This window comes from Homalodisca vitripennis, unplaced genomic scaffold (assembly GCF_021130785.1).
Source record: "Homalodisca vitripennis isolate AUS2020 unplaced genomic scaffold, UT_GWSS_2.1 ScUCBcl_5336;HRSCAF=12015, whole genome shotgun sequence".
Classification (NCBI taxonomy): Eukaryota; Metazoa; Arthropoda; class Insecta; order Hemiptera; family Cicadellidae; genus Homalodisca; species Homalodisca vitripennis.
In genome coordinates, this window is record NW_025781450.1 from 16,138 (window position 1) to 29,239 (window position 13,102).

The 13,102-nt window shown below is 32.1% G+C and overlaps 1 protein-coding gene across 2 annotated transcripts; it reads right to left on the reverse strand.

Annotated features, from left to right (window-relative positions):
* Positions 1-616: 616 nt before the first annotated feature.
* Positions 617-12,402, reverse strand: LOC124373331 (CCR4-Not complex 3'-5'-exoribonuclease subunit Ccr4-like). 2 transcript variants are annotated; one of them, XR_006923425.1, is made up of 6 exons: positions 12,312-12,402; positions 5,743-5,792; positions 5,558-5,617; positions 4,451-5,014; positions 2,856-3,097; positions 617-1,972 (listed from the first exon to the last, which is right to left on the reverse strand). XR_006923425.1 is itself a non-coding variant. In XM_046831711.1 (6 exons), exons 4-6 carry the CDS (start codon positions 4,467-4,469, stop codon positions 1,892-1,894), a joined length of 342 nt encoding a protein of 113 aa, XP_046687667.1. In that variant the 5' UTR covers positions 4,470-4,559; positions 5,558-5,617; positions 5,743-5,792; positions 12,312-12,402; the 3' UTR covers positions 617-1,891. The 2 variants fall into 2 exon arrangements, 1 of the variants encoding a protein (XP_046687667.1); XM_046831711.1 differs by having other exon boundaries at positions 4,451-4,559.
* Positions 12,403-13,102: the final 700 nt, after the last annotated feature.

A 13,102-nucleotide genomic window follows, 5' to 3' on the forward strand; every position in this document is an offset into this window, starting at 1 on the left:
TTATAAATTTGGTTTTGTCAGGAAAGGGGCAAAGGAACACAATTGTCAGGCTCCATCGTAAAGGAAAAATGCATAAAACTGCATGACAAGTTTGGAAGTGATCTACAAAGGTTTAGTTAGTGAAAGGTGGCTACATAAATGGAAATTGCGTCATTGCATATGACATGTTATAATTGTGGGGGAAAAACTCGTAAGTTGATGAAAATGCTGCTAATGATTTTTTTTAAATTTGAGAAGTTGGTCATAGAACAGGAACTTGTACCTGAACAAGTCTACAATACAGATGAAACGGGCCTAAATAAAAAATGCTTCCATAAACTACTTTTACTGCTAAAAATGGGTCTGTGCTGGGAACAAAGCTTGCTAAAGACAGACTCACAATTACAACTTGTAGCAATGCCGCAGGAAGCCACAAAATGCTGTTGTTCGTCATAGGGAAATCTACGAAGCCAAGAGTGTTTAAACAGCTAAGCATGGCAACACTTCCAGTTTTGTATCGTAATCAATCATCTGCTTGGATAGATAGTCCACTTGCTTAAGGAGTGGTTTTTTGATGAATCTGCCCTATCAGTAAACAAAAAAATGTAAAGTCTAAAAACTTAACTTGTTCGTGCTGTTTTGCTTTTAGATAACGTTCCCAGTTACTCTTCTGAATCTTAACTAAAAAAAGGAAACATCAAGGCTTCATTTTTACTGCCCAACATTACATCTATAATACAGCCTATGGACCAGGGCGTCATTGAGCGGTTAAAGAGAAGATACAGATAAAAATATTTCGTCTCTCTCGTGGAAAAAACAGAAGAAGGATGTAATCTTTTTAAGGCAATGAAAAGTTTAAATATAAAAGATGCCATCTATATTGTTCCTGCAGCTTTATATGAAATTAAACAAACCACCCTTCAAAAGGTTTGGAAAAAGATTTGGCCATCATTGAAACAAGAAAAATCTGAGACTGATCATGAGCCAACTTCGACAGAAGCAGATGTTGAGACAGACAAAACAGAAACATTACAAAATCTACCAGTTTCAGCACAATCTTCAGTTGAAAGATGAAGAAGAGTGATTTTTTGAAGGTGATGTTTCGTAAGTTGCAGCCAATAAAGATCTCAGCGACGGCCAAATCATTGCTATTATGCATAATGAAGCCGAGGAAGAAGAAATTGACTCGGATGAAGAGTAAACCACAAGTGACAACGAAGCAAGTTACTCTGCTGCTAAAGATGCCTTCGACATTGTACTTTAGAGCAACACCCAAGTGCAACCCTGATGGATGTATTTTGGACAAAAAAATGGAGGGACAATTCCGCAACGTCAAGATTGTCAAAATTGAAAACAAAAATTCATTACTGAATTCTTTAAATAAGGTACTGTACAGTATACATGTGCTTATACTTTAGTCTATTCACATTTTCATTTAATTTAAAAACTGTAAATGTATGAAATATATTCAACAACAAACGAATGCTGGTATTTACAAGTACAAGAGAGTTGTTTGCTTAATGTAGTACACTGCTTACATGTAGTTTTTTCTACCTAAGAAAGTGCGTTTTTTGCTCTTCCCGATATCCGACCTCTTGGGTGTTCCGATGAGAGGTTCTACTGTAATTGTATGTAGTTACAAATGAACGTGTAAGTTGTGTTGCAAACAGTGAAACATAAAATAAGTCTTGTAACGCGTGTGAATGTAAAATCAAAATTTTTTAAATAATGTAAATGAAATATAACTTTAAATCTGCACTATATTGATTTTGGTTTGTACAACTTTTAACATTTCAAACCTCCAATAATGATAGGCTCTCTACTGATTAATCCTTTTTGTAAAACCTTCAAACATTGTATAATATTACATAAAAATGTCCAATGAAGGTCATCAAAACTGACACAGTATCATTCACATACCCTGTTCCTTAAAGGGGCGAAATAGCTCCTCCCGTACCTTCTCATTAGCTTCCACCTCCTGCAGGCAAATAATCTGAAAAATTACAGTCTAAGATTTAAAAAAAATGCTATGCAATCTTTGGATTTTGTCTTAACTAACATCTAAGTATTTCAGTTTACACCATTTCAAAACACTGCAACACAATTAAAGTCTTGTAATATGTATATGTCAACAAATAAATGTTAAATAAAAAAAACATTTGTTTTGTTGTTTTGCACTGCTTTTTTTAACAAAATTTTTATTCTCTTTGCTACAAATAATGTAGTTACGGTTGGAAGGGTCGATTCAATGTGAATGTTGAGTGTAGCTCAGTTCTCCTTCCTCTTAGTGCAGCATCTGGAATCTGATGCTGTCACAGACTTGGTTCCTAGAATTTGGAGTCATGTTCGTCTGAAGAGATAAAAAAAGTTTGCAGATGAAGAAGCTCAAAATGAACTCTTTATATGATTTTGACATCACAGACAACTAGACCACAAAATGTATTTCCGTAAATATAATAACTAATAAATAAACCAACTGAACACAATTCTATGAAAGATTCAACCCAACCATTGTCTTGTAATTTAGAGGAATATAAAAAGGTGTACATATTTTATACCTCATAAACCCCTCAAAAAATAAGTTTGCCAGCCCCCAAAATAATTTTCTATATATGCCACTGGTAATGTTACTTTTATTTATCATTCTTTGCAGATATAATTATGTTCCCCAACATGATGAGTAGGACCATTTTGTCACAAGTGCTTCTAGATCTAGTCGGAATAAAAACTAAGTTATTGGATGACACCAGACCAGTGACACTACAAGTCTAGTATCAAATAAGGGATAACAGATGGTAAAAGGCACTGAGAGGACATTCAAATACATACTTATCAGTTATTATACATCTATTTCAGAATAAATCTTAGGTACTTACATCAGGTGACTCAAACAGAATCTCTGATTGTAGAATACCCCTACGATAATCCCATTCCAGACATCTGGAGGGACACTGCTTGTAGTAGTATGAGTTTTGGAGGTTCTTCTCAACGTAAGTTTGGGCCAAGATGTTGTAGCTCATAATTTTGAACCGAAAATAGGGAATGGAGGTGAAGCGAACAAGACTCTTATCAAACTCATAATGTTGAAGGTGGACTCCTGGTACTGGACATCCAAGTTCTGTAATATTATTTGAGATTTTTAATTTAATTTCAGTGTTTGTAGTCTCAATTCAGAACATAGTTTATATATATATATATATATATATATATATATATATATATAAAACACAAAAACAATAATTACACCAACACAAAACATTATTAATCAATACAGAAAAAGAATGTAAATTGATTACTTTTATTAAGGAATAGAAGTTACATGAAATTCATAAAAATGTTTATATACTTAAACACTAAACAAGAAAAATATAGTAATAAAAACTCAAATTAATACATAGTAAATATAACTGAGAGTGTCAGCACATCCTGATATGTATTCGTTAGCAATGTACTTAACAAACAAAATTATTTTAAGTTTGATACAAAACTTTTCACTATTCAAAATTGTTTCCATTCTCTAAGCTTTAAAATGTTGAACAAGCTCTTGTTTTACCAGATGTAATGTCAGAATGTGTAGGAGAGTATGAAGGCAAAAAAGATAATATCAGGTCCAATAAAACAATTAAACCAGTAAAACAGTGCAGTTTCTTTTCTTTTTTTACTATTGGAGTGTTTGGATTGATGTGTTTATCTAAAGTCATATAATCAACATTTTGAACAGGCAGTGTAGTTATTTTACTTTGTTGAGTTGCCAGCTTACTTTAAGCTTATGATGGTTGTCACCAAAAAGATTATCAAGACAGCTGATCCTAATCAAAAATCAAAAGAATGTTGTTTGGACAGAAATTAAAAATTAATTTGTTTAAACCTAATACTTTTAAACTTGGTTCTTTTGATTCAGGTTTTGGGTTTCAATGAAGGCCTTTCTATCAATATAACCATTTACAGTATGCTGCTTATGACTGAATGGTAATGCTAGATGCTACACAGATAAAACAAGTCAGATAAAACAGTATAAGACATGACAGGAGAGGCCAAGTTTGCTAGAACAAAGAGGAAACAGGATTAGGAAGAAGAGGAACATCAGTTTGATAAGTCTTCAATATGTACTTGTTAACATAAAGATACACCTTTCTTAGAAAGTACTAAAGATAAAGAATTACAATTTTTGTACATATAGTTTACACCCTTTTATGGAAATACATGCAAACTTGTGTATCTAATTCAATATTAAATGCACAAATATCTAGTAAAAAATGAAAATCTTTCACCGCATTAAAGAAACTAATTCAAAAGCATGGTACATTTTTGGGAAAGATTTGAAATAGCATGTATTTGCTACAACAATGTACATATTATGATCTAAAACTTTCAAGACTGAGTTTTACAGTTTCTGAGAGAAACATAACTAACATTTTACATGCAAAGAATAAAGCTTTCCTAATCTCCTTCAAGGCTTTAAAACACTAACCTGGAGATTGACATCTCATCAACAGGTGACTTTTGAATCATCACTAGACAAATGATTCACAGGACTTCTGGTTCGATTGTTAAGGACAGGATGTTCAGCAGTCTCCCATCTAGGGGCAGCCATGTTATTCATTGCTATATTTGGTTAGTGATGTACCCACTGAACAATGCTATTGCTAACTTTATCTCTTCCATCTGTTTGGAGAGCAAACGCATCATACAAGTGTAGAGTTGAATAGTAAATGCACTTCTCAAGAAGAGTCACCCTTGAGTAGGGAACACCTTACTTCCCTTCTGGCAAGTATTGTAAGAATCAAGAATGAACAAAATCTTGAAATAAGTGTTTTGAAAATGAAAACACCTCATTTATATAAACACTTGGATGGGTTCATTAAAAAAAAATGGAACTCAGAAGTCTCCCTGAAATATTGTTCACAGTGCCATCCAATGATCAGACCTAGGACTACCATTGTTGGCACATTGCACATCATTAGCAAATTCTGTTGACTGGTCTTAATCATTAACCTCAGTGAGCCATCTGGTTTTAGATTATCTTTGGGTTTGCCTGTAAAAAATTGATTGAAATTAGAAAAAAGCATTGTATAGAATAAAATGAATAGGCTATGATTTTAGAATCTCAGACAATTACTGTCCTTACAACTCTCTAATAGCTTCAGTTTCAAGGCAGTGGATGCACAGTGTTTTGGTTCACAATAAAACAGCAAAAACAACAATGAGGATGAACACGTTAATTAAAATTATTTCTATTTATTTAATTTAAACTTAACATAATAATAGTACTTACACATATCTTGAATACATTCATTAACAGTGGAGCAAAGATTTTATCTTGACTATTGTTTGGTGTAGACAACAAAAATTTTTTTGGATGAGTTTAGAGATCCAAATAAATGATAATTTACACATTTCTCAATATCTCTCAAGCCATAAAATTGGTAATTATATTTAATTCAGCAAAAATAATAAACTAAAACCTAATTATATTTGCAAGTTTAGTATTTCCTAATAATCTACTCTTGAATTAATTTTATTTACAGTTTTGTGCATTTTTTATTCCTTGAGAAAAGTAACAAATTACAAAACTTACCCATCAACCCCAGACTCGTGTACTCTTCAAAACGGGCTAGACGTTTTGCCTCAATTGAGCCTTGAACAAACAACAAATAGACCTAATCAAATTTCGTTGAGCTAGTTTATAATTAACCTATTTTTAAATTTAATTTATTTCCAGTTTGTATTTTTCACACAATAAGTAACTAGCTTTCTACTCACATTCAAAGTCCTCAATCTTGTAATGTCGGTCCATCGCAGATTAATAGGTTCTGTAAAATAATATAATCAGGTAGAATGTATCGAGAAGAAAATAAAAGCATACTATTATTAAAAATAAACAAATTTAATTAAACAAAAAGGATATTTGTTTACCATGTATTGTTTTGGATTTTACGGTCTAAAATATATAAATATATAAGACATGAAGAATGTCTTCGAAATAATAAATACTAAATAATTTTCTATAAAAATAAATCTTTTTGAGAATCATTTCAATGTTTGTTGGCTGAACAGTTAGCAAATCCTTTCCTGTGTTATTTTGTGATGATGAAGATTTCTATCCGTACACGTGATAACTGCCGAATGAGATCGCCTAGAGAGTAGAAATTCGGTAGGAAATTCTAACTCAAGTACCTCTACGTTAGTGTAGAAAATGTTACACATCGGTCCATTGGAAGTCTCAATTTATGGGAAAAAATAAAAATTTAATAGATCTTCATTGGTCCATAAGTGTTGACAAGAAAAACACAGAATAAACAAATTGGTAAACAGGGTACATTGTGAAGGTTATTAATATAATTTTCCATTAACTTATCAACACTTATAATATGATGAATTTGTTTAAATTAAAGAATTTTAGCTTAACTTGTAATATCATCTTTTTAGCCAGCTAAAAGGTTGGTTTTTTTTACTATGGTATGTTGGTTCTGAACACTCAAGAGAACTCAATTTGTGTCTATTTGTATATAGAAGACTAGTACATACCCGCGGCTTCACCTGCAATTTCGATGTGACATTCTGTGTATTTTATTGAATAGCTCCCACGATTTCAGTAACACTAGAACTATTTTAGACCAATATGGAGAAACTACAAAGTCAAAGTTCATAGCTCTCTAGTGAAAACATTTATGATTTAATATGATAGGGTTCTATGATATTTTTGAAATGGAATTAGTCATATGGTTAAGAGGAACAAAGGTTAAATGAAATGGCGAGTAATTCTTATTTTACGCTTCTAAGGGCATTTCTGAATCAAATTAATTATATTTTCGACACCAAATTTGTAGTTTGTTATTTTGCACTGAGAAAGAATACTTATAGAACTATATACCGGGTGTCCCATGAAGAGGTTTTAAACGTTTGATTTTATATTACTTGCCCATTTATGTACCGAACATTTTCAAACTCTAAACAATTCATTAAATAGATTTTAAAAATATTATGTGAAAATTTCAGCTCTCTAGCAATTGTTGAAACAAAATGGTGGCATTTTGAAAAACTATAATTTAAAAACAGTAAAACACAGTTCACCCACAGTGGTTTATACCTTCCAGTTGAACCTACCACTGGGCACAGCAAAAACCAATATGTCACTTAAATCTAGGCAACCCTACGGATGTCCAGGAGCAGTACATTACTAACCGTGATTGCCGAGATTCTGGGGTGCAAGTGCAATTCGATAGATTCTACTGGATCTACTGCGGAAGATGACTATTGGAGTTTGTTCCCTAACTATCAGAGGTTCTTGCTAGCCCCAACAAGGGTGTGCCACCCCGTCTGTTCTGACTGGAGAGGCTGGTTCAGAGCTGGCCTCCCCTTCTTCCGGGGGGGGACATGACTTTGAGATTAGTGTCCTAATTCTTCCTCATGGACCTCGGTAGGAGGCGGCCATCAGCACTAAGGTTCTTACAGGACTAAATGCAATTTATAGGCTACTTGTCCTAAGAGAACAAAAAAAAAAAAAAAAAAAAAAAAAAACATAATCCATCTACAGCGACAAACTGATAACAGCGCTTAACAAATGAATCGTAAGCTCAATGCAAAGAAATTCTGCAATATCTGTATAAGTTCCTCTTCAATTGATTGTTTGATTCCTCATCATTATTCAAGCTACGAGTATAAACTTGTTCCTTTAAGTAACCATATAGAAAGAAATCACACACAGTTAAAATCTGGGGATCGGGGTGGCCAATTTTAAAAATCACTTCCACGACGCTTGTCATTTAGAAATCACTTGACAGGATTTGCGAAATGAGGAGGAGCACCATCTTGTTGGTGATCCATTAGATTGCCTTATCCATTACTGAAACCGTAAAATGAGGAGACTTGTTAATTTAAAACCTGTTCATACCTATTCCCAGTCATTGTACTGTCTGAAATGTTGTAAGATAGTACCCCATTATTACAACTGACAGCTGCCCACAAACAGTAATTCCTTTTAATTTTGAGTAGTGTCTGTTCAAGAATTTGTGGATTACCTGTGCTGTAATAATTACAATTATACCTATTTACAGCACCATTACAGTAGAAAGTGGACTTGTCTGAAAAAACTTGAGTATGTCAATTAGGATCTAGCTCAAGAAACTCCATGATCAAAATTCCACTTTCCTGTCCGGATTATCTTCAAGAAGATTATGGACTAGGTGACTTTTGTAAAATTTAATTTTGTTTTACTTAATTATTCTCTGCACTTTGGAAGACCAGTCTCAAGTTCAACCTTCCTTAGTGACTTCGGTTTATCTGAAGAGCGGAGCATTGATGCGCATACTAGTACTTCTCTTTCCTCATTTGATCTTGTTAATCCTTCAGGAGTATACACAAACAAATTAGATGATTTTCCGATAGGGCTTAAGTATAATAAGTGGCCTCCATCACAATCGAATTATTGATATTTCTGAATAGCCTATATAACTTACTATCCGAATTAGATTATAGTTATGTAAAGGCTGAAGTATAATAAGCGGCCACCATCACAATTGAATTAATGATATTTCTGATTAGTCTATCTAAACTACCGAATTTCATTATAGTTATTTAAAATTACAGAATAGTATCGGAACTGGATCCGAATTAGATTATAGTTATTTAAAGGCTGAAGTATAATAAGCGGCCACCATTACAATTGAATTATTGATATTTCTGATTAGTCTATCTAAACTACCGAATTACATCACACTTAGCACAATAATTAATTAGCACTTAGCACAATAATTACACGATGTTACAAAACAACACACAAATTTGATAGCAGCACAAACTGTCGGGACAACCTGGAATTAAAATAGAAAAAAAATATGGCTGTGTTGTAATATTATAATATTTACATAGAACTATTGGTGAAACTTCATCTTTGCAATTTGCATTACACTACTAAATCAAGCACTTTACAATAACATTTTTCTAAATTTTAAATGTAAACAATTAATGTTTCTGCCTCTTTGATGAACTTCAGCTGAAAGTATTAACAGCTGTTAAGTAACAGTTCACTTTGTATTACGTGTCATAGCGCAGTCTGGCGGATCCAATGTAAAAACACTCCAACATCAACAGTTTATTATTAAAAAATTAATTAAATAAACTATTTAAATTGGACCAAATTGTGAATCTAAACCCATTCTCGGATCCACCTGAAGACACACAAAAAGTTTCATTAAAATCGGTCCACCCGTTTAGGAGGAGTTCAGCCCCATACACACGCACACAAGAAATATGTATATATATTATATATATATATATATTTATAAAAGGTAGCACACTCACCCGGCAGGTGAGAGATCCAGGTTCAAGTCCCGTTGGAGCAAGTATTTATTGTGATTCAATGTTTATTGAAAATTAAATTTGGCTATTGCCATTGATACAAATTTAATGAATATATATATATATATATATATATATATATATATATATATATATATATAATTTTGTAGTGAGCTTGGATTCAAAACAGTACGGTTTTATTAATTTTATAGAAATAGATATATTGTTATTAAAAATTAAAAACTAAAATCAACATCAATAATACGAACATATCTCAATACTTACATTATGACAGTTGTTATCTATCCCATACTACGACTGAATACTACAATATGTTTGAAATAAAATATTTCAGTGTTCAAGATTATTTAATAGTATTTATGAAAGTTGATATCCACCCCATACTACAATAGAGTCCTGTGATATTTTTGAAATAAAATATTTCTGTATTCAAGATTAAGAGAAACAACAATAACTACAAACAAATGAATATTATAAACATAACATTTGTCACCAGCTATTACGTAGAATATTTTTAAGTCTCGATTAATAAATAAATTTATAAAGACGGAATAAAGGTTTATATATTATTTAGACCATGTGGTTGCCTAGATTTTAAAATTAGTTAATTTACGATTACAATATTCTTTAATTAATTCCATTCAAATTAAGTTAATTAAAAATAAAAAATTCTTGTTTTCATTGAGGCAATTTAAAAATTATTTTATGATCTAAGTTATATTAAATTGCATGTGCAGATAATGGTCTCTCAGAATTTCAGTGTGCGATATCTAGTCAATGATTATTATTCTTACTCTTAAAAGAGTGATTGTTTCTTCAAGTGGGTATTCCACTTCGGGTAGAGGGTAAAGTAAATCCTAACTTCCCACTGAGCCTTACTCTTCAATAGGAATACATTGGTGCTACAATCTCTGCAGTGTACGTCAAACTTCTTTCAGGATAATGTATGGACAAAAACCATCTAGTCATACACTCAAAGATGTTTTTGTCCCATAGTTAATCTAACCTTGTTTATAGTCTTTAAATTTATAAAGAAAAAATTAAAAGACCCGTTAAATTGAATTGACCAGTCGGGCCAGATCCAGAAAGGTTTTCAAAATAAGAATAGGCCTATATCATACTAGGGACGGTAAAAATGTGCATGTAATTTTCAGTACACAATCAGTTTATTGGTTTGCATGTGAAAGCAAAACAAACAAACAAAGGCACTTTCACATTTATAATATTACTAGCAGTTACGCGTGGCTTCACATAAAATTTCGTAGGTTTTGCACTTGTATTATGGCGTTCTAGTGAATTATGTTTCCGATGCCAATGTTGAGTTTGTTTTATTACCAAAAAATATGTATGTCATGTAAAAATATTTGTTGCAAAATTAGAACAGTTTTACACAAATAAATTATTTTTTCAAGATAACCAGCAGCCTATATCATTCATTATATAGATTAAATAAACTAAAAAATTTGAACGTAACTTGATAAATGTAACATAATCGTAAGTATACATGTCTTCAGTACAATAGCCAGGCTACAATCTGCCAACTGAGCCCAAAGGTAGCTGAGTCCCTTATCATCTTGCCTTCTAGTTTAGTTTTTTAGGATGGGTTAGGCTAGGTCAGAGGTTTGCATAAGTAAAAAGATGTGTTTGTAAAACTTAAAAACTGTTGTAAATTTAAAACAGCTCGACTTCTTTTATAATTTCATAGCAGATATTAAAAAACCATAACACACGTGAGTGAGCTTGTGCCTGGGTAGCCTACAAGTGTAATTTATTTTATTTATTTCAACGGCAAACTCCAATTTTATACAGAAATCACAAAAAATAATTATGGACAAGATGTACTACAGTTTTCTTAGAGCTAACAGGACAGAGAGTAAATAGTAACATACAATACGGAGGCATGACTAGCAAACAACATAGGCAACAACTGTAACAAGACTGGAAAGTGTAAAGTCTAGTAAACACTAGAAGTAGTGGTATTTATTTACAATACCGTGACCATGAAAAATGGACTTTTTTTCATGGGTTGGGCATTTATAGCCAATTATTATTATCACAGGTGCATATAAACTGGGGGGAAAGTATATTATTGTATTATATTGATGCCTTTCGGGCATTATTGCGTTAAAAATGGAAAATAACCGACAAAATTTTGTCGAACAACACTTGGAGGGTTAAGGATCAGGGGCATCACGTGATCTGGGATTCGACTTTTGCAAGCTCGAGTTAATTTTTTTTTTCTAAAAGAGCAAGCAGTGCGCAGCACTGCGCAGCGGGCAGGCATCGTTGACAGAATTAACGTACTTGTCAGCATCATTTCAGTAAAATTGCCAGAGATACTGTCAAAAAACAGAGTTTTCAAAAAATCGTAACTCCTTTGATTTTCGTTGCCGACGAATTTTTTTCTTCACTATTGTTTTCAGGAAAAATTGTAGTTTTCAGGGGAAAAAAATGAACATACCTTTCCATGGTCACGTTATTGTAAATTGATACCGAAGTAGTAAATAGCTATAGAACATAGAGCCTAAGGAGAGCTATCAAATAAGAAATAACAACAATTAATAAAATACTATGAAGGTAAAACAGTAAATAAACTATATAAAAAGGACTAACATCAGTAAAGAATCTAAGATAACAGTAGGATAAACTAGAGTGGGATTGAATCAACAGTATAGGGTTGCAGTTTTTATTGATTTCCACTTTTACCTGTAATGAAGGGTATACACTTTATTACTTATTAAACTACTGTAATGCTCTTATAAATAACATTTATAGCCTACTTATTGTCACCAAACAAGTAATATGTATGGATTATTGAGAAGATAAAGTTTGCAACATATAAGGCTAAATCTTACTTTCAATGTTGAGATAAAGCAATCTCCTAACTTATTTCTTATAAGCAAAAGTCAAAAGTCTATTGCATTTCAATTTTACCCAATTGACAAATATATATTGTTACAACAACGGTTTGACTGTTGTCAATAGGTACAGTATACAATAACATTACTTACCTTGGTAATTCTGAGGCTTATCGACTATGCCAACAACAGAAGCGGCTAATTTAATGGGTAACTCAAACATAAATTTTTAATGGTAAACAATTATCGGTTATAAAGTCATTGTTGCAACAATGTGTAGCTGCTATCAGCTGTTTAAGAAACTAGTGTCCATAGTCTTGAGTTATATCCATAGAGTAAATAATGTAAATATGTAGAGCTAATTCTATATATTATAACTTTATTTTGGATTTAGAATCTTTACTTAAATGCTATAAACAATAAGTAAATATGATTTACTTAGAGCAGCCTGCTCAAAAATAGTTTGATGGCGGATAATGAGAATAAAATAAAAGACGCAAGATCTACCCTCTATCTCGCATCCAACATTGTTGCCGGTGTTAAGTCGATGAAAAATTACTGGGTATGGAAATATCATTAGTTTTTAACGTAAATAAATATAAGTATACATTTATTTTCATTCATAGTTTTTTTTTGTTAACAGAATAAAACAGGCAGTAGTGGTCAAGGTCATAGTGGGAAATGCTGGTGGTCAGCAGCGATATGACAACACCGCCTCTATGTCATTAGACTATTTTGGTGTTGGGTATTCTAATAATAATGGTTATTGTCGGCGCAGAAATTCTTTATTTATTTCTAACGGACATACTTCTCCATTTTATATTCAAGATGTGGATGGCTGAAAAGTAATACTAACAGTGCAGTAAAAAAATAAAAAATATTAGGAATTCAAGCAACATAAAATCATCCTAACACTCAATAGGACTACAATAAATTATGTAACA